Source organism: Channa argus, chromosome 2, assembly GCF_033026475.1.
Source record: "Channa argus isolate prfri chromosome 2, Channa argus male v1.0, whole genome shotgun sequence".
Taxonomy (NCBI): domain Eukaryota; kingdom Metazoa; phylum Chordata; class Actinopteri; order Anabantiformes; family Channidae; genus Channa; species Channa argus.
The window spans coordinates 15,683,001-15,705,222 of record NC_090198.1 but is presented as its reverse complement, the minus strand read 5'-3'; the positions used below and the strand labels follow the sequence as shown (position 1 = coordinate 15,705,222).

General features: G+C 39.1%; 3 protein-coding genes across 5 annotated transcripts in view; 2 read left to right on the top strand and 1 right to left on the bottom strand.

Moving 5' to 3' along the window:
- The window catches only part of itga11a (integrin, alpha 11a), a 36,627-nt gene extending 31,279 nt beyond the window's left edge, over positions 1 to 5,348 (top strand). The window contains exons 22-30 of the mRNA XM_067495824.1: positions 681 to 757; positions 886 to 969; positions 1,273 to 1,363; positions 1,449 to 1,562; positions 1,956 to 2,039; positions 2,146 to 2,256; positions 2,452 to 2,547; positions 3,320 to 3,433; positions 3,938 to 5,348. Of these exons, the coding sequence (XP_067351925.1) occupies positions 681 to 757; positions 886 to 969; positions 1,273 to 1,363; positions 1,449 to 1,562; positions 1,956 to 2,039; positions 2,146 to 2,256; positions 2,452 to 2,547; positions 3,320 to 3,433; positions 3,938 to 4,015 (849 nt within the window). The 3' untranslated portion in view covers positions 4,016 to 5,348. The remainder of the gene's footprint in view (positions 1 to 680; positions 758 to 885; positions 970 to 1,272; positions 1,364 to 1,448; positions 1,563 to 1,955; positions 2,040 to 2,145; positions 2,257 to 2,451; positions 2,548 to 3,319; positions 3,434 to 3,937) is intronic.
- Positions 5,349 to 7,892: 2,544 nt separating this feature from the next.
- rxfp3.3a2 (relaxin family peptide receptor 3.3a2) lies at positions 7,893 to 9,871 on the bottom strand. Its single transcript, XM_067493008.1, has one exon. The coding sequence runs from the start codon at positions 9,594 to 9,596 to the stop codon at positions 8,451 to 8,453; it is 1,146 nt and encodes a 381-aa protein (XP_067349109.1). The 5' UTR covers positions 9,597 to 9,871; the 3' UTR covers positions 7,893 to 8,450.
- Positions 9,872 to 10,459: 588 nt separating this feature from the next.
- LOC137119080 (A disintegrin and metalloproteinase with thrombospondin motifs 7) overlaps positions 10,460 to 22,222 on the top strand; it is a 61,833-nt gene continuing 50,070 nt past the window's right edge. The window contains exons 1-4 of one of the 3 annotated variants that reach the window (XM_067495818.1): positions 10,460 to 11,408; positions 14,229 to 14,596; positions 19,175 to 19,358; positions 21,747 to 21,949. In XM_067495818.1, coding sequence (XP_067351919.1) covers positions 11,294 to 11,408; positions 14,229 to 14,596; positions 19,175 to 19,358; positions 21,747 to 21,949 — 870 coding nt within the window. In that variant the 5' untranslated portion in view covers positions 10,460 to 11,293. The remainder of the gene's footprint in view (positions 11,409 to 14,228; positions 14,597 to 19,174; positions 19,359 to 21,746; positions 21,950 to 22,222) is intronic. The other 2 variants (XM_067495817.1, XM_067495819.1) reach the window with 2 other exon arrangements.

Here is a 22,222-nt window from a genome sequence, read left to right as displayed (position 1 = left end):
TTCTTTTCTATGTCATAGGAGAAGAAGAGTTGTTTCCCACAAATAGGATAAGATTAAAGAAACTTAGATCATTTTGTATGTATAGTCAAATATCTGTGGTTGGTCTATATAGAGGTAAACAGTAAACCTTGTTACGAATTCCTCTCTGCCCCAATGGAGTCTTTCAGGATTTCATTATAGCATTGAAGACTGTAAACAACATTCAGCTCGCCTCCTTCTGCTGCCAATCAACTCCTGCCCAGACTTGGGTTCTCCCTCTGTTTTCGTTTAGGATCCCTCCATTATCCTCTTTTGTTTCTTCTACCTCCTTTATTCTCATTTATGTGGCTCCTCTTATAGTTTGGCCTGAATCTGACTCTTGGTGTTAGTTGTATGTGTCTGTACTCCTGTTGATATGTGTTTACAGCATTGTTTTAAACTTAAGGGGAATTATCTGTCTGTCTTTAAGCAGCACCAACTGTGCAACCCCAGGCTGCCTGGGGCTTGAGCCTGGACTTACAGCAGGTTATTGCAGGCTTTACTCCTTAATCCATAATGATGGGGAGATTATATACAGTAGCATATGGAGTCAACAGAAGCATCTAACCTGTACATTCAGTGTTTATGTTATAAACATTAAATGATGAAACACATTAAGTATTTGATTGCTTTAATCCTCTGTTATTTTCTCCTATGTGTAGGTATTATTTCGTCTGGAGTTTGAGTTCAGTCGAACTGTCTTCCTAGAGCATATCAGGGTTATCCTGGAGGCCAGCAGGTGAGTTTGAAAATGATTTTTATCTAAATGAATTTCCTCTTTGCATGGAGATACTAAAGTGACTTTTGCATTACTGTTTGTAGCATCATTGTTGATGTTAGGGCTGATTTTTTTCTCTCTCTCAAAAGTGATGGTGAGGAATTGAGCACAGCTAATAATTTCAATGACATCTATTACACACTGAAATACGAGGCAGACCTTCTCTTCACTAGGTTTGTCAACTTCTCTGTGTCTTACCAAAAATTGCAATTTGCTAAAGCTCTTGGGATGATTATGAAAGCATTGAACGTTGAAGCATGAGTAACTGGAACAAAGTGACTTGATGTCATCTGGAAAATATAGAATAAAATTAGTGTGGGAAAACAAGATGCAGATACAGCACTTTATTAAGGATGGCAGCTTTATTACATGTACAGATTTGACTTCACGGCATGTTCTTTAAAACGGATAAATCAAATTAATGAAAGATAATTGCTCCTCACATGCTGTGGGATTGTGTTCTTTATTTCAAAAAGGGATGCAAAAACAACTCAGTATGAGATCAAATCAGAGCTGTCGCTGGAGGAGCCTGGAATTATCGGTCCTCCTTTCAACTTCACTTTCCAGGTGAAAACCAAGATGATCCTCACCATGGCTTTAATTTGATTGTGCAGGAAATAATTTACACGATTTACTCATTATTGTCTCCCAGATCCAGAACCTTGGCTATTTTCCAGTAAAATATCTGCAGCTGAACATTGACGTCCCAGAAATGACGAAAAACGGGAATCAACTCCTGCAGATTTCTGACTTCCAAATTGATCAGGTGAGTGTGGAGCTTCAAAGTTAGTTTCAGCGATTAAGGGCTGACTTTACAGCACATGTTTAGTTTGTCAGTTTGGTAAATATGCTTGAACTTTAATTCAAGTTTCTCCCTCCCTTCAGCCTATGGTAAGCTGGCCTAACCACATCCAGCCAGATACAGACATACAGACGCAACTTTAAGATCTATCTTTTCATAATTCCTAAGATGTTAAACTACTCCTTTAAGATGAGATAAGATAAACTTTTGCTCATCCCACAGTGGGAAATTTTCCATGATTCAGAGCTGTATTGTTTTCACTGCTCTTCCAATAGCAGAACACCAGTCCATTGTTTCTCAGCAGACATGAGATTGTGACACACTAACAGGTATTTTTACTCTGATATCACACCTCAGAGAGACGGTTCCCACTGTTTACCACTACATCATGTGGCACAGAGCAGAGCTTCACCAGAGGACCTTTCACGCTTCTCCCGCTTGGTAAAGTACAAATCAACCAAATATAATCCCACATAAGATTTGTATTTCTAACTCTTTCTTTGGTAAAATTTTTTCCTCAAGGCAAATGTCTGGTTTCTTCACACAGAACCGATCAAACACCCTAACTCTCCCGATCCTTTGCACTGTCAATGTGGCCTCCTACAGGGAAACTGCAGTTAGAATCAATGGAGCACTGCGGATAGATACATTGCATGCAGTGAGTAAAAAGCTTAAATCATCCATGAATAAATTTAGAGTTTTACCAAGCATTATGACAGCATACTCATGCATACAATCTCTCTATTCATCTGGATGTCTTTCTGCTTCGACCCAGTAGCGATGACAGTTTTGTAGTCTTTCAGCTGTGTTATGTGTTTGTGAAAACTGCTGGATGTGTTGATTTCCTGTCCAGCTGAAGTTCAAAATCCTGGAACTGGTAACCAGCGCATCACTAGAGCTCCCTTCTTCTAGCCCTATGTTTCTACATGAAGAGAGGCCTGTCAGACATGTGAGTCAACAATTTACATCAATAACATCTGAGTTCATATAAGCATCAAAATCAGGTCAGATTTATCTGCTCCGATTTTTATCCTCTGTGTGTGAAGACAGGGTTTGTGTTTAGGGACATCAGTTATTAAGAGGGCTTAAAGTAAAAAAAATATTCCTCTAATGGAATAATTCGTGTAACCCTAAATAAGTGCAAAATTTACTGCAGAGACCATGTTATATAAACAACGGGGTTGGGTTCTCTTACAGTGTATAATGGCATAGACTCAGACACTAAAGGGTAGTGTTGGAGCAAATGTATTGTGTGGTGCTCAGGGACCGAAAGGACCCGCGGCACAACATGTAAAAGTCTGAACTCATACATTAATCTTTGCTGCCATCTGTTGGCCAAGAGAAGCAATAATATAGTTTACTTTACTATACTTTGTTGAGTTATTACAAACTGATTTCCTTAAGCTGACAGAAATTCTAAATGTGTTATTTGTGCAGGGAATTTTAGTTGTTAACCAGACTGTGATTTGTGCTCCAATCATTGAGTTTTTTTTTTTACATATAAATGTTACAAAAGAAAAACTAATTAACGTGTTTAGTACTGATACATACTTTTCATGGAGTATAATCTTTGTATATAACATATATTGGGCCTGTGAGCATCCATGTTCCTTAACATGTTTAACACATTTAGGCCTATTTCATAACACTATATTATAGCCAACACTTTCTTTTAGAAAAAGAATTCAACTTCTATCACATGATCTCATCGTGTCTAACAGATAATACTGGAGATCAGAAAGGGGGGAGATTACAGAATCCCAACTTGGATCATCATTGGCAGCATGCTGGGAGGACTCTTATTGTTAGCCCTGCTCAGCCTCGCTCTATGGAAAGTAAGTCATCATTGCATCTCATAGTTATTGCCCATACTGTATTTATCAGTTGTAGCATTATTTTTACTGTCAAACTAATGTTGATCTCTTGTAATATTATTGTAGGTCCTCAAAGCGCCTGCGTAACCTTGTGCTGTCTTTTAAGTTACAATTTAGAATTTTCCATGACATCAGTGCTGCTTTGTACAGTAAATATTTTGAAAATATTATCTGTATCAGTTACTTTCTGGTACCTTAGAGTACTGCATTTTTTTCTGTTAGTACACTAATTGATCATTTATTTTTTTAGCACCATTCAGAAAATGTTGGCTTGCTAACGTGCTAAGCTAAGATGGGGTCACATTCATTTGTTAGCACTGTCAGAGCCTCACGGAAACTTAAAAGTTGCCAGATTTGAGTGCGTGTAATATTACAAATAAATAGTTGATTCTGTGTTTAGCATAGCAGCTAAATGCATTTACAGCACATTAGCCTCTTATCTAATTTCTCTCTGTGTTTGACCAGCTCGGCTTCTTCCAGAGGCAGAAGCGCAGAGATGAGGACGAGCAGAAGGCAAACGGGACTGTGGCTGAAGAACGGTAACGCAGGCTGAGGGCCCCCAGCAGACGCATTTTCCACAGGGGACCCGACACTCAGGGACCAACCCACCTCCTCCTGCTCCCTTATCACAGTGGCACCGTGTAGACCGGTGTGCACGATAGCTGAAGCAATGCCTTTTGAGTGCACTGGATCTGTCCCATGCCGTGACCCCTGACCCCCAGGAGTCAGCACTGTCACACTCACTTAGCATTCCTGCACTGTTTCGGCATCAGGGCCTTTATTGTGTGTATTTCACTGCCCTGACTGTCATCCCCTCACAGATCTTTGAGTTCTTGTTTTCTTGGCTTCAGGCTGGAGCTCTGGTGATTTTTTTTGGCCATTAGAAAAGAAGAACAGAGCGATTTTTAATCAATCTGTTCCAAGAATTTCAGGCCATCATTTGTCCTTAAGGTTGTCAGTCTTTTTTTTTTTTTTGTCTCTTCCCTGTGTATATTTATTTAAGTCATATGATAAATTTTGAAAAACATGAAAAACCTCAAGGGTGACCTTCCACCCAAAACTACTACAAATGTAGTTATTATTTTGTATATTGAATTGATGTTATAGATATTTAATCTGCAACATGTTCAGTTGACTTGCATAATAATTTATAAAGAAATAAAACTAAAGTCACCAGAGCAGAAAGAAGATTTGTAATGTTTAACTTGTGCTACAGAGAAGAATCTGCTAAACATGCATCTTTTCTTAAGAGTTCACTTCTTTTCTTTTAATATTTTAATCCTGAGGAAACATGCAGGATGGTCTTTAAACATTTGATGCACTTTTACTTTGTACAAAATTAACTTGAAATTTGTAAATAGTCAAGTAACTTTTTATACCCTTGCTATAATAGTTGTCATTATTTTCCACGTGCTTTATGGCATTACTTTGTAACTTAAACGACCAGAAAATTTAACAAGTTTGTGTTATTGAACCGGTTTAGACGGTTGCATTCCTTTTTACATGCACTGCACCAGAGCAAAGGGTGTACATGAAATACTGCTGGAAACTTTTTCTGGATTTGAAAAAAGTAACTTTGAAAAAGAACTGAAATCACATGTTATCAGATGCCATGAAAATGAGTCCAGTCAATGTTCTTGCTTACATTATTTTAGTATTACCAATGAATGTAAGTTTGTCTTACTTTGATGAGGTGTGAAATCTTGTAATACACCAAATGAATAAAACATTGAATTTCTCATGAAAACTTGAGGAGATTCCGTATCAAATAGGAATGTTTATATGCCAGTTCATTTTCATTCAGTATCAGAATTTATGCTCCTTAGTTGCATTCTTGGATTGTGTGTGTGTGTGTGTGTGTGTGTGTGTGTGTGTGTGTGTGTGTGTGTGTGTGTGTGTGTGTGTGTGTGTGTGTGTGTGTCGCTCTTAATTCACCACTAAGTGGCAGTGTTTATTTTATGACATCTGAACCTGCACCTGCAGCTGTCTTTACGCAAACGATTAACAATTTTTGCTGAATACCCATTACTATCATTATAATACAGATTACTATCTGTATTGATGAAAATAATGTTCTTGTGTCATCTCATTCATCACTCTGTCCATTTGTTGAACAGTAATAAGTACCACTGACTTGGTGTATTAGAATTGAGTACAGGTTGTTTTCCTGTTGTGGTGCCATCTATCGCATCTTTAAAATCCTTAGTTAGTTAACTTAGTAGTTAGTGTTTTTTGTTTTTATAAAACCAGGCAGATATTTGGTGCTGAGGTTTAGGAAAACTGTCATTTGTGTGGATGGATGAGGTTTGACTCAGCCAAGCTGACACATCCAAACAATCTGCTATTACCCTGGGGGGTAAATTAAACTGGTACAGCTGCAAACATAATAAGATTAAGAAAAAATAGAAGTAAAGCAACCACACAAATAATAAAGACGAGCACTGAATCTAACATTAGCACACACAAAGGTCGTGTAAACATGATGCACTTAACAAACCATAAGAGACACGTGAACGCCTATGGATTGATTTCCATCCCGGGTTTCTTTGTCTGCACGATTGCTACAATAAATGTGAATTTAAAGACAGTGTTTGAGCTGAAGTCAGGAGTAAACCAAGTTAACTGCCAATCCAGAGGACACAGAACCTCGCTGTAACTAAAACATCACTTACTGTAAATCTATCCATGCAGTCACCCTCAGTAAAAAAGCAGTCACAACTGGCACCTGACATGTGAAAGCCCTGGGATGCTAGAGCTCGGTGTCTTGCTCAAGGACACACCTGGGGTCTGGGTTGGGATTTGATCTTCTACTTCTACATCCCAACCTGAAGTGCTGGGATGCAGTTGCTTCACAAATTTGCATGTCACTCTCTGCTAGATTTTTGGACAGTTTCTTTGTCAAGCCAACTTGTTTAAGTTGCTCTTCTGTTTATGTGTTTTTCTTGTTGAGGATTTTGCCTGTTCACCTTGCATGAATTGGCTGCAAGGTTTGAGGATTCTACTGGTGTTTTTGGATTTGTGTCTTAGTTCCTGGTTGATCTTTTGTTTTGGGCTGCAGTGGCCTGTTTTCTATCCTTGCATCTCTTTTCCTCTATTGTTCACCTCTGCCTGGCACTGATCATTTGGACTCTTGTAAGTTTGCATGATTAGTTATTAAAACTAATCATGCACTGCATCTCTCTGCTGTCGGTGTGTCTGCATTTGAGTCCTCTTTGTGACACAACCATTAAAGTTAAACAACTTAAACTTTTTGTTTTTATTCAATCAGATTTAATATTTAATAACACTCCACCACTGGGTTTTAACACTGTGACTCCACTAAACCTGGCATTAATGTTTAATTAAAACTATGTGTAAATCTGTGTTTATTATATATGTTTATTATACAACATATATAGAATATTTGTGTCTTTATTGAAACAGTCATTTGAGGCCAAAAGTAATTTAGGATTCAGTGCTTCCTGTTGTCTAAAAAGAGCAATACCAGCTCAGGTTTCTTCCCTGAGGTTTCTTCCTTTTATTTCACGGTTAAAAGGTGTTTGCTCATAGGAGTCAGTTGTCAATGCAGATTGTGAAGCAAATTATTTGGAGCTATACAAATTAAATTAAAGTCCCATGGCTGGAAAGGCCACAGAGACCCACATTGTGGACAGTTGTAGTAACACTTGCTGCTCTTGGGAAAATGCTGTTTTAACACATGCTTTCAGCAGCAGCATGGACAGACCAAACATAACAAGTTCTCCAGGCACAAAAAGGAGGAAGGAGGCACAGTCAGACACATTAGCACAACCACCTGACAGCAGTCAATGTTGCCTGTAGCCAAGAGACTCACTCAGTCCAGGTGGTCTTGATTTTTGTTTGGTAAATAAATAACCTTAGGACCTCTGCATATACTGTATTATAAACCTTTCCTTCGTTTGAGCAGGGTCACTGCTGAATATGAGCACAACACAGACTGCAGTGGAGGCATGAATGCATTTAGAACTGAACTGAGTCATTTCTGCCCTGCATCTCTAGGTATACTATATTCCTGGCCCTTATTGTTGGCATGTTGAAGTGTCAGACTCAGTGGTCCTCACGTGCAAGACATGCAATGTATGAAATTAACTTATTTTTCAATGTTGGCACCTAAAAAAACAAACAAAGGATCTTCTTTTAGAAATGCACCTGCTCAAGGATGGCACAACGTTTAATATGTATAAGTGAGAATACAATTTTATTTATATAGTCCAGTTCCATCCATCCATCTTTTATCTGTAACTATTGTGTAACTATATTGTGTAGCATTACTTTTTAATGTTCATAGAGTAACGATGCATCAGTCTTATGGAGAACAGATGCCTTTTCGGAAGTAACGTTTGATGATAACGTGTTGTGGATGTGAGCAGGAACGAAAAAAAAAAAAACATAATTTAATACCTCAGATGGAAAAAGCTATTTATTTACAGCTTTTCAGGGTGTACACAAATAGAAAACTTTGCAACTTTTTTGATTATATCGATTCTATTTTAATCTCGATTACAAGTCCATTTAAAAGATCTTGTTTAAACGTTTATTTCCCGTGTCATCATGTCCTTGGTAAATATTCTGCTTATACAGTAAAGCGCTTTACAGTGTTGTTTTTCATTTACTCATCAATAGGTCAGGTATCAAATACATATTAGTGGCATTTTCCCCCGAAATCATCCTTCTTCAGTAACGATGCCAGTAAAAGCAAACACAATGAAAGGAATCGTACAAACAGCAAGAGTAAAAACAACAGGCGACTACATTTCAGAGGACAGAAAGAAAAAAAGCGCTTGCTTATTTCACCAATGGATTGATCATCTTGTGGCTGACATCATCGCAATTTTATGATGTGCATCTCTACTGCATGGGACACCAAGATTAGCACGACCAAGCGTTGCGCACGATTGAATTTACATGTGGACATCCAGAACCCAGAAGGTTGCAGCTTTCTTGCATTTTCTTTGGATGACTACTGCATGTGTGGCATCATTTTGGAGCTTGATGAGCCTTTACAGTCTATGATGGACAGCTTGTATTCACCATTGTCCAAAATCTGTAGAGGGACGACACCTTGCGCTTCTCCCTGCGTAAAAGAGCGCGTCTTGCAGCCCTTGCTGGACGAGGGAGGTGAAACTCTCCAAAGCAAACCACTGAGCATCTTCCTGATCTCTGGCCTCATCAAGCAGTAAAGCACCGGGTTTAAACAGCTGTTTGTGTGCGCCAAGCACACTGTGACAGGGAACACATATGTGTGCACCTTGTAATATGCTTTATCCCAGTTGACGGCGTTAAATTTGACCAAGACACCCCAGAATGTGATGGCATGATTCGGCATCCAACAGCAGAAGAAAGACAAAACCACAATAGCGACAGATTTGGTGACTCTAGATCTCCGTTTGGGGTTTCTGTTGTCCATGCTCCTCTGTCTAACAAAGTGCAGGAGCATCAGGTAGTTAACAGAGACTATGAGCATGGGGATTATAAAAGCTATCAATATTTTCTGGATGTGATACAGTGCGAGCCAGTCATGCCCTTCAGGAAACTTGAGGAGACAGAGTTTTTCTTCTGCCACCACAGTCGCAGTGGAAAAGATAGCTGTCGGAGCTGTGGCCACTGTTGCCGCGACCCACAGCACCGCGCACACCCATTTCACACACCGTGACCTCCTGTTGTGTTTTTTCTTAAGGACTGAAACGACAGACAAGTATCGAGTCACACTCATGGCCGTGAGGAAAAACACACTGGCGTACATGTTCATCACGGTGATTGAGAGGACGATTTTGCACATGGCGTCTCCAAACGGCCAGCTGAAGTCCAGCGCGTTGTCCACGGCCCAGAAGGGCAGAGTCAGCACAAACTGAAAGTCCGTCACTGCCAAGTTGATGATGAAAACATTAATAGTGGACCGCTTCCGACCTTGTCGTAATCTCATAAGGAAAAATACGAGCAGGTTTCCCACCAACCCCACGGCACAAACTACCGAGTACACAACGGAGTTGAGTATCCTCAGGATACGGGTGCCGTCCGCGCTGAAATCAATGTCTTCAAAACTGAATTTCTCATCTCTATGTGAACTTCTGTTCAGTGTCCCGCTGTTGTTAAATATTTCATCCATATTTAAAGATAGTGATGTGGACTCACACCAGGTTTTCTCCTGCGCCTCGGTTAGAAAACAGAACGCACACGCGCCATAATAGAGTGCATGGGCTCCCCTCTCTCTCTCTCTCTCTCTCTCTCTCTCTCTCTCTCTCTCGCTCTCACACACACACACACACACAAACACACTCTGATTCTTCTTCACAACTCTCTGAATGGCAACTGACGTGTAGTCCGCTTTTATACAGGTGGTCGCTCCTTTGCTGGGACACGATTGGTTGCAGGAGACGTGACAGCGAAGCAAACTGAGTCAGTCAAAGAGTGATTTTATAAATGGACCTGAATCCATCAGCAGGTTTGGACTCGTTTGGATTTTTACATTTATCCCCCACAGAATGACCGCTCTTGTCATGTGTGATAGAATGAACTTGGAAGCCTGTGCATAAAATGCGACGGATGGACTAATTTTTAAAATCAACCTTTGTGCGGGATAATCATAATCAAATACAGGTATTGAGTCCGCAAGCGTTTAGGTGGCATTATCTACGTGTCCAGACCGAGACATATCTGGTAAAGCACATTTTCATCGCAGTTAAACCCACATCCATCACTCCAGTTATCTTTACAGAGACCAGTGCAACTTTAAGCCACTGTTTTCACAAATAACGGTAGGACTATAATAAGGTACCGGAATTAATATAAAACATCCTAAACGCATACTGCAAGCAAGTTTTATCATCTCACCAATGGTCCACAGGGCCTCCATCCTGCCCCTAGAGGGGGCGCTAAGCTCGGGGAGATATAGTATAATAATGAAGCAAAACAACAGAGTTTGGTGCGCATGTGGACTTTATATCAAGATTCCACATTCCCTTTATTATGATGATAATACAAAAGCCCAATTCACCATTTGTACAATGAAAAGTGTTTCAAGACACTTTGTTTACACGACTGTAAGCAGCTCCAATACGTCCAAATGGTTTTCAGATTGGGACCCTCAATTTCCACCCAGTTTGTCTTTGTTGCATCTGATTTAAACGCTCACACAAACACACACAATATGACAGAGCTGCCATGTAAGTCGCTGGCCTGACCCTGAATTGTTGCCCAGAAACTCTTTGACTTAGGGACATGAGGACGAGATGGGAATCCGTGTTTTGCTTTTTTATACTTTGCTTGCGATCTGCAGTCATTTCTCTCACTCCAAGTGAACGCAACATGGAAACTGGTCCTCATCTGACCCACCGAGAACCCGAAGAACTTCAGGTTTGGCAGCGAGCGGTCTGTTTCACTATATCCACTTTCTTGGAGTAGCGTTCCCCTTTAAGTCTGCAGCCCTATTGAAAGAAAGATAGCTCCATTGTCTTGAGTCCACCCATCTGTGGGGGTGGCTGTAGGAAAGTTTGCAAAGAAAAGTTTCAAGCTGTCAGTGGCTGTCGGGGGGAGACTGATGGAGGACAGAGGACACAGCTATTCGTGATCAGACTGCAATACCGACATGCAAACAAGCCACAAAGACTGCATTACACACAGCCCGCAGACGATGTTCAGGCCCAACCTGGAGACGTTATTTGCGACTGTCACAGTTTAAGTGCCTGGTTGCAAACAAAGCCAAAAGTACATGCAGCCCCATATGGAAATAATTTGAATTGACAACCAACGCGGTGTTGGAAAGGCGTTAAATGCTACTAAAATATATGCGACAGTCCTGACAAAATGACCCGTGTGGACCGCGGGCTTCACGCATTTGGACGCGGATTCATTCGCTTCTTCATTGGACTTCTGGCGGTCCTGGAAAAGTGCAAAACGCAGGGATTATCTCATCAACCAGGTTAGTGAGCGTGAAAACGGCATTTAAACGTTTACATTTTTGAGATCAGGTCTGTGAAATAACGACGCCCTGTGGTGTCTTCTTTGTTGTGCACGGTCGCTCCAGAGGGCATCTGATTCATTACATGCAGGATGAGGCCAGTCCTCCCGGTCAGGGGAGGCCAGCTGTGACTTGTGTTTAGAAGGAGTTGGGCTGACTATAGCAATTAGGCCGAAGGTTTTACAGCTTAGTGTGGCAGGTAACTTTATTTTAACAAAGTTGTAGCCTGTATAAAGTGCCCTTATGCACGGTGCAGTGCTGGAGCTCTGTGACTCAGTCTGACCCCTGACCTCAGCAGTGTAGGGCAGGAAACAGAGTTTCACTTAGCCTATTTACAGGATGTATGGAGCCAGTTGTATTAGTTGTCATGTTCATTGGATATCATCACATCAGAGAATTCATCCTCTGTCCTCCTGTAGGATACACTCCCCCCTTCTCCATTCAATGCACTTACATTGTTTTTCCATTTAGTTTGTGGTTTGGATGTTAAAAGCCAGAGCTCTCCTGAGATTACAGAGAGAAGCAGGACAAGGAGTCTGGATGCACTTTGTCTCATCCTGTATAATCAGCTGTGTGCCCTTGGGGAAAAAACAAACTGTCAGCCACTAAAAGCTTGACTGAGGAGTAGAACCCTCTCTTTAAAACTTGAGAACTCTAAAACACTTATAATTTCAGGTGCTAAAGAGTGGCACGAGACCAATTTATTCCACTAAAGAGTCAGACCACAGGGGCACATCTTCTTTGGGTTCGATTTGCTTTATAAACTCTTACTTGATACAGAAATGTGAACATTGCAACATCAATATAGTTACAGGAGTTAAAGGGGGGGGGGGGATTTAACAATCATCTTAATAACAACATTAGTAAATTTTGATTTGCATTGCATTAGCCTGACAGACCCCCAGGGTTGGTTCTTCATGTACCATGTTTAGAACCACCTCTGAGGCCTTGTTGCTCATGCATTCACATTGTTTGGTGTATAATATGGTGAAAATGGTGTATGATATAAAAATAATGTTGCTTAAAATAATAAACTGAAATATTACACATTCACAGGCTATGAAACCGTCACCTATGGAACTTGAAGTCACTCCGTGTCAATACCTCTTTGTTTAGTAAATATTTGGAAAAGACCATCTAGATCTGAATCCAGAGCATCATCACAATACACATAATGAAAAACAGCTGTTCTCTGACTTGCAGCAATGATTTACAAATAAATTTAAACATCCAGCCATCCACTTTTGAAACTTTCTTATCCTGTTAAAGGTTGTTGGGATCCTATCCCAGCTGTCATCTGGCAAAAGGCAGGGTACACCCTGGGGGTGTGGTATTATTGCAAGTCTATCTCAGCACTGACAGACACATACAACCATTAACACCTATGTGCATTTGGATTCATCGGTTTAACCCTGCACATCTTCCCAATGTGAGTAGAACGTCCAGACTCCACACGGAAAAGCCACCTGGCCTCAATTCAAAATGGGGGAACCTTCTAAATCTGTTAGGCTGCAGCTCCAAACACCAACACCACTGTGCTGCTCTAAATCAAAACAATTGCAGGAATTGTTGCCAAATACAATTCTTTTGTTTTGCAGCTTCATCTACATGCAATATCCAGATGATTTGGTATCTAATATTGCAGGCACCCAGAAATCAAAGTGATTACATGTTAGGGGGATTTACACTGGAGAAAAACTTTAAAATTGTACACTCCTCTTGCTTCTTTATTTGAAACCACTATTTACAAAACACATCTCCGTCACACGGCAATGATGCGTTACTCAAAAGTATTCAAGCAGGCAATCCTGTGCAGTGCTGAATGGTTAGAGACACCTGACTTTACCTTTTCACATATCACTGTCTGCATTCTGATTATTTCCCTTGGATAAGATGAAGCTAATGAAGGTTAATTGTTCCCTACATTAAATGGTGTATGTTTGTGTGTAAAAATTATGACTGGTCTCACTGATATTATGAGCTTTACAGAATAAATGAGAAGTTATTGTCACAGTTATTTTCGTATTGGCCACATTGGAAGATTAGATTTGATTAGATTTAAATCAAGGCATTTACCTCTTCTCCTCATATCTCTGCACTCAGCTTGGTAATATCTGGTGAAATAAGTAGTTTATCTTTACCTTGACAGAGTTTACATGTTCCCATGGTTTCATGTGCATTCAACAATAATTACTTTCTGAAGTTGCTTTATTTGGACACATGCTTTAATGCGTCATGATATCGTGATATGACAAATTCTTACAACAACAAACTGCACTGCTGTGTACTCTATGACAATTCCCTGATGAAGATATAAACAATTTGTAAGGGAATTAATCATAAACATCATCTTAATGTGGTTTAATGTAATTGCTCACTATGTGTTTTGAAACCTTTTTAACCTTAAAAACAAAACTGCAAAACAGTTTTCATGAAAGTGAAATGAAATAGCATGCTGATGCCAAGCTTCATACAATCCACTGCTCTGGTTATTTTATTGTTAAAAGAAAAGTAAAGTATCATTTCAATGAGTGGAATGAGTTTCATCAGATTTAATACAATTGATTCCAATGAATTGAAGCCGTTTTCTTGCACAAGGACTGTGTATATACTGCAGCTGCATTGGAACATCCAAAACAGACACTAGGGACACACATGGATTTGTTTAGAGCTTCAGCGGTTTTGTTTACAGCTTTACACTCCCTTAATTACACTGGTTTTTCCCATGATTCAATAGCCCTCGTCTTCTTACATTTTCTCTTCCCACCATGGCTTTGACAGGGAGATATCTGCAGGATCTGCCTGAGTATGATGTAGTCCACCCCACTAGAGTGGATGCCAAAGGTCACTTCCTGTCTAACTTCCTGTCTCACCATGCTCGCCGAGTCCACCGCCGGGAAGCCTCCCAGGGGCCAGTAGACTTAGATCGAGTCTTCTACCGGTTGTGGCATGGCGGCCACAATTTGCACTTTAACCTCACCCTCAACAAACATCTGCTGGCCCCTGGCTTCCTAACGGAAAAGAGGTATGGTGGCCTGGATGGGGTCCAGATCAGTACTCCTGAATCTTCCCAGTGTTATTTCTTGGGTGAAGTGTGGGACGAGGACACGGTTAAGGGAAATGCAGCTATAAGCACCTGTGATGGACTGGTAAGTGGCAATGCAAACTAATTTAAATAACTTAAAGGCATAAAATTCATTGTATTCAAATGCATGCTGGGTTAAATTCAGATTTGTCAGCTGCCACAGAGGCCTAAATTCAGAGCGGTGATACAGAGCAAAGGAGGAATATACTGATTGGGTGGTATTAAGCTTCCCACTGCCATGTCCCTTTCAAGGTGAAAAATTTCTCGTTTGGAAGAGTTCTGGAGACTGTAGCCTTATTGTATGAGACGAACAGAATCAAAAAGCTCGCCTGTTTTTTAATTTAATGGAACATTTTAATTTTATAGCATTGACACAATGTTACAGTAAGATTTCTTTATGTTAGGTCGAGTTTATGACTATCAAAGAAAATGTCATAATTTCTCCTTTCTGAAGAGGCAATTGATCAAAATATGCAAACTAATTGTCACCGAGGTTGATTATGATTCTTTTAATAATTGTCACAGTTAAATCAGGCTGTTATTAGAGGATTTAAACTTTCCTTTTTTATTCTGAACAAGAAGAATATTAATGTTCTTATGTTAACATTTAAAAGCGTGTTTCACACATAATATTACAGCTTGCATCACTTTTTTTGTAACTTTTCTTTGATGAGCATAAAGTAATTTCATGCATTTGGTTTTGTCACAGTAGGAGAAGCACAGCTGTAAATAATGAATGAATTCTATTTAGTTGCTTCAGCTTCATTGTTCTGACAGAGGAAAATTCCTGGCCAACCTTATGCTGTCCACTGAGCAAATCTTTCAAACAGACAGTTGGTGTGACAATGCACCTGACTGGCTTATACATGCAGTAACTACATCACTTAAAGGTCCTTCCAACAATTTAGCATTGTATTCTGTTAACAGTGGTAAATTCGTGGAAGTTTTAAAGAATAATGAATTGTATCCATTTTTATTTTATTACCTATATTAGTCCCAATGCAATTTGTGTGTGTTAAGATTTTAGCAGCTTTTAGTGATTAGCCACAAGCAGAGATGGGAGCAGCTGCATGCAGGTATTTTAAGCTTTCTTCTTTCCAACTCCACGGCCACAATTTTCCTTCTTTTTTTCAGAGATGTATCAGAATCCACATTTGCAGGACTCCACAAGACCTATAAGTGGACTTGATAAAGATTTGAAAATTAGAGAAGCTTCACAGGCCCTATGTGTTCTCAAAGGTTGCAGGCACACCATCTGCATAAGAGTAATCTCACAGAGCATTGTCAATATACTCTTCTATTTAATATTGATCAGATAAATGTATTTAAAAACAAAATTCAAACTTTTCAAGGGCATTTTCTTTTTCTTTCAGATTCTACCAATTTCAGCTTAGCTCCACTTTTACCTCTTGGTTTACACTCACCATTTTGTACCTCGCCTGTAAAGGCAGCCCCTGCTGGCAGTTTGGTCGAACATTAGATTCTCCCACTTCACCTAAAGCAGTTATTATGTTTTTTTGCTCACTCTTCATTGATTCAGTTTTTGTGATTTGTTTTTGACTGTACTGTCACTTATTTAATCAAAGCTGTCAAGCTACAATATACAGGCACAGTCTCCTGCGGGTATAGTCCCCTCTGTCTAAACTTGTACTGTATTGTGTACTACTTCTAGTGTCCTTCTGGTCAGGTTTGTGCTCCTTCTTCTTGCCTCCCATCGTTTTAAGGTTCTTTACCTAGTTGTTTTCTGGTCCTTTAGCTTATCCCCAACCACAGCAGATAATTGTCTTTAGATTGATTTTTTTCGTGTGTTTTTTTGTTTGTTTGTTTTTTTACGCTGGATGCACTTCCTGACGCAACTTTCCATATTTCTACTGGGCTTGGACCGGCACTGCACAGCTGGGGGTGGGAATGGGCTTGTTGGGAGTTCAGTGTCTTGGCCAGAGACACTTCGACATATATCAAACCACTGACCCTGTGGTCCATGGATGACTGCCTTCCCAACTGAGCTACAGCCGCCCCTAGTGGTGTAAGGCTCTGATATTTCCCAGTTTATGGTTAAGAGAGTGCTGAGAATCAGAGAGTTAATATTGATTTGTCTGTGTGTTACCTGGATACTTTAGTATACTTTATTGATTAGTCCTGTGTCTAACAACAGCCAATGATGTGTCTACAACTTGAGTGATGCAGTGGCTTCAATAATGGAAAGAAATGGATGACATTTTGAACAACAAGAACTCTTCCTAGAGTTGGCTGCACAGTCAATCTGAGTAGCTGCACAAGAAGGGCCATGATCACAGGCAATCAAAAACTCAGCAGTTAGTAACATCTGTCTATCAACCAGGCTTTTATACTAGAGTGGATAGACAGAAGCCAATGTAATTTAGATGAGGAAATTGATTCATGTGTTTTGTCTACAAAAGTCAGCAATGTGAAGAATCCTTCGCCCTGATGAAAAACCAGTTTGGTTTAAACCGTTTGGAATTTTCCTAAATATTCCAGACTAAATAAAAGCTCTATATTACATAATATCTCTTTGATTGCTTTAGAGTTCCCAAAGAATGTTTCCTTTTTTCACTATGATCAGTTCAGCTTCTTCATTGTGTGACACAGTGAAGTTTTGTCTTTGCGTTTGCAGAAACACTTCCCACCTATTGTTAACATGGGCATGCAGTTCCACGTGATCTGTGTGTGTGTGCTTCTGTGTGCATAAATGTTTGTACTGTATACAGTATATAATGTGTATAACTTTTATTTAATCAGAAGTGCAATTGGAATAAAAGAATTTTTTTGCAAAAGTGAAAAAATAAACATGGCCAGTTGACGTGTATGACGCACTACCACTTCACAGACAGACTCAGTAAGGAGATGCAGTTATTGTTTTTTCTTAGTAAACACCTGTATATGGTGGCCCTGGGAGCTTAATGCTGCCACTTAGGAAAACAGATGCAAACACACACACAAAAAACACAAGCTAATTAAAAACAACTTTACCTTTTCACAGCACTTGTGCAACATTTAGAGAACACAGCCAAATACCGAAATGCAAAGCTAATCCAAAAACCATAACTGAAATATTGTTGGGTCACAAATACAGAAAACACTACTAATAAGAATTTAAGTTTAGCAACAATAAGCATGTCTCAGCCATGTTTTTATGTATTTACTTGTGTTGTATTTTTATTTTATTATTGACAGACCTAAATTAGAGGATAGACCCTCAGTATCCCTTGGTGTAAAGTTAAATCCATAATTTAGAAAAGGAGTAAAAAAAACATAGCACATGCATAAATCTGCCTAGAGCAGTTTGTCCTCCATACTGACTGACACTGCAAGAAGGATACTAGTGATGGAATCACCAAGATGACTACTCGGTAGTCTCCTCCCCTACCTGGTCATTCAGTTTTTGAGGACAGTCATATAGAAATGTATCTGAGGTCCACATAATAGAAAAATCAGTACAGTACTTACAATTTAGTCTAAACACTTATAGCATTTTAAATTGTTAAGTGCAGTGTGATTATACCAATACATTTCCTATGTATTTATACTGCAAAACCAAATGTATAACCCCTGGTTTGCCTAATCAATTGCTCAGAAAATTATAGAAAAAAATAAAAAACAGAAGTATAGACCAGCAATGTGCTACATTTGTATTAGGTTTGTGAGGCATCGTTCACTTTAACAGATGCTTTTTGTAAATTGCATACTCAAAATTGTTATATTGCTATGTTATAGTTCAATAGGTCCAAATAGGTCTAACTCACACATCCAATCTTGTCACATTGATTGGAGGGCAGGTTTTAGAACTCCTTATTCACTAATTTTATTAGTTTAAGATGATTTGTGTTATTAGTAAAAATTAGTATATTGTATTTAATATAGCAGCGTACTGTAGATGAGGATGTGGATGTGAAGTTCAACACAAGTCTTGTATTGTATTGTGCTTTTAATTGATTAAGGGAAATTTGAAGTCTGAAATGCCAGTGCTCTGTGGCAGTGATCAGTTTGCTAAATTACCTTTCACATCTAAATAGTCCATTTCAAGGCTATGGGTTGTGTTTGTTATCTGGTTGGCTTGTTTAGCTGATACTCCACTCTAATGAGTGTAGCATTAGTGCAGCCCAGATATTCTCGAGAGATATTAATCCCAGTGTTTTATGTAAGCATCAGTCTCTGACTTTCTGCACAATGATGGTGCAAAGGCCCAGCTGACAAGTTTGCTTAATGAAAGGGGATAATGAGGCCTGGGGCAATATAAGGACAACGTATCAGTACCACAGTGACTACTGTAGAGCTTTTTTGATGAAATCTGTCTTTTCAACATCCAGCAGCTGATAATAAAGCCCAAAACACTAAGTAGTCACATAACTACACATTACGGTAGTAACTACCTCTACCTTCACAGATAAGGTGGTATACTTTGGATCCTGAGCAGTTCTTTTTTCTGGTCCAAACTAATCATGGTCACACATGTAAGATCCTGTTCCAAAACTGTGCAGTTTTTTTTTCTTTTTATATTTTGTGGTTAAACTTTCATCTGTTTCCTTCTGTTTTTGAGACTTGAATGGCTTACATCTTTTGGGTTGAATCTAGTATTTAGAGACCTATGAGAACACTAGCACACACCTCTTCTTCTCTTCAGACAGGACTATTTAGGTTGTCTGATGAAGAGTTTTTTATTCAACCTCTGGAGAAGTCGATTGACGAGACCTCTGCACCACAGGCCCATGCCATCTACAAACGTCACGTGTCCCCTCCCTCCTGGAGTTCACTCATACAGCCAATCTCAGGGAAACAAGCTGTCAACGGTACATGCGGAGTCAAAGGTAGCACACATAAAAACTCTCTATACAAACATACAGTGATTTAAAGTGGTATAGGTTGTACAATTACTTTTTGTAAAGTCTTTTTTTTTTTTTGTTCTAAAAAAGTGTGTGAAGACGCACAGTCTGACAGGACTTGACAATCAGTTATCACACCACATTATGCCAAGTCCCATCTACTGATTATTCATAAGACAGTGAGCACTGAATGACTAGAATGAAGATGATGACTGATCAACGTTTCTTTTCCCTCTTTCATGCATCTGCAGAGGTCAGACAAATAAAAACAATTACATTTAGTAGCTCAGAAAGCAGCTACTCCAAATTTGCGGTGAGCTTAATTGACCCTGAAAAAAAAAACAATGAGATGTGCTCTGAGTTTTTGAATGCATTATTTAGAATTTGCATTCCTGAAAACTTTTAGCATGTGCATCACTAAAGGAAAAAAATATTTTTTTGTCTGTTCCAGACAACAATCCCTTTTTCATGCTCAGGTATGGGAATGTTGTGGTCACCTGCTGATTTGAATGTACTACTTTTATTTCAGACGTTAAGCCAACTAAAAGTATTAGTCAAGGTGGGCTGTCTAGACACATGAGTAGATATGTATAGTTCTTTTGAAGTGGATAGATAATGACAAAACAATGATAATTCGTACAGTAATTGTGCAATATAGGCTGCATGTATGAAATTTACAGGATCTTGAAAACTTCTTAACTCAATATTCAGAGTTTCAATATTCAGAGTTCAGTATTCCAACTAGTCTAATAAATAAAAGTTATTTATTTATTAGTTATTTCTTTAAAGACTTTAAACCTTTTTTAAAAACCCTTTTCATATCGATGAGTGCTAAACAGTAGCTAAAATTCATTACCCTCTATTGTATATGCAGTAATATTTCCTCAAGGACCCTTACAGTATTTTCATAAACTGGTGGAGGACTAGCTCAAAAGGACTCCATCTTGTGCTGCGTGTTCACTTGTTGGGAGCTTTTGACACTTGAAGGACTCTGGAGGCTCAGATAATAAATGTATTAAATATATCGTCTCCCCTGACCCGTTCCTCCTTAATAGTCTCTCTCTCTCTTTCCATCCTCCCTTGCTCTTATTACCCGTCTTCTTGTCTTAACAGGGCACACACTTAAGCACTGAGCTAGGAACCCTGTAAGAAACAGTAAATGTATTCTGTGATTTCACATAAATCCTAAGCATTTACACTTTTCCATACACAAAAACACCCTTTATTAACTAGTTTTTATCCCTACTTCTCCAGGGTCACAATCATTCATTTTTTATTTTAATAATTTTTTTTAATAATTCAGACACTTTGGGAGATGATTGTAGAGGCCAAAGTTGCACCATCTTAATCTAAGTTTTCACACTATATGATCAGGATAATGATTATTCCCTTTTGATTCATTTGTGCAGGCAGAATTGAAAATTGAATTTACACTGGTTTTGATAAATTAAACATCAGGCCTCAACATCTCATTAACGTACAGATGAATTGGTGCCTTGTTTGTTTGAATGTCATTTGTGCAGCCAAAACAAACTTCATTTATTCTCAAGTCATGAACATAACATGTCAGGCAAATCAACCGTAATAATTTAAAAATAAAGCTATACTTAAAAATGTAATAGATAATTTGGCAAAAATGAATCAGGCACCAATATTTACTTTTGGCACACAAAGTAAGTGAAAACATTTTATTTGTGCACTTATCCCATGGGGTCCCAGCCTGACACAGGTGGAATGTTTGCACAGGGATGTATTCCCTAGAGACATGAGTAATTCAAACCATGGTACACCACATGTTTTCGATACAGTGTGTGGAATAGGCTGCCAATATTATATGTAGGATAAAGTTAGACATTTGGCAATGTTCACTTTGACAAAGCACTGAGTGAAGCAAAGATGTTTGCTTGATGTATGCAGGGGCAACAGGGATATTTGCAATGTATATATTTTGTGATAGCTACCTGATATTCTGGCATACTGCAGTAACATGTCTGAATATGTCCTCCTTTCTGTAATCCAGTGAATTGATTGATTCCAGTGAAATACCTGTCACATCTTAACAATGAAGACATATTCAAACTTACATTCAGTGTTGACGAGGATCACACTCCCCAGCCCCCAGTGGCACTGCTGTTATTAATGACAGTAAAAACAAATTGCCACCAGCATTGCTAATCCCAAAGCTCCTAAGCAAGTGAAGGCTATGATCCAAGAACAATGTGCATATATACATATATACGCATATATATATTAACATTTATATACATACTTTATTAATTACAGAGGCAAGTTAAAAGTAATATCTGCAGTGTTGGCATGTACTGCGCCTCAGAAAGTCAGTTTTAAATGTGAATTTCTCTAATTCATGTCCAGATGCCTACCAGAGATTTGAAGACAAACGGGATCGCTGGGAGCAGCGCCAGCAGAGGAGAAGAAGAAGCAGGAAAAGGAGAATTCGTCAGCGTTCAGTTAGCAAAGAGAAGTGGGTGGAAACGCTGGTGGTGGCAGACCCAAAAATGGTGGAATATCATGGGAGCAAAGCTGTGGAAAGCTATGTCCTCACTGTCATGAACATTGTAAGTATGTGACATTACAAACAACAAAAGAAAATGTATATGCATCAGAATCCCTTCATTTGATCATCTCTAAGCATTTATCATCTACAGACTTAAAAATAATAAGTAATCTTGGAAAATCTACTTTCCTGCTGATAGTTAGACAGGAAAATGGATACCACTCTGACTTTTGTGTCAGCTGCAGTTAGGTTTTTATAAAGGGCAGCAGATAACAGCTAGCCTGGCTCCTGGAGACATACCCCTAAAGCTTAGAAATGAACACACTGCATCTTT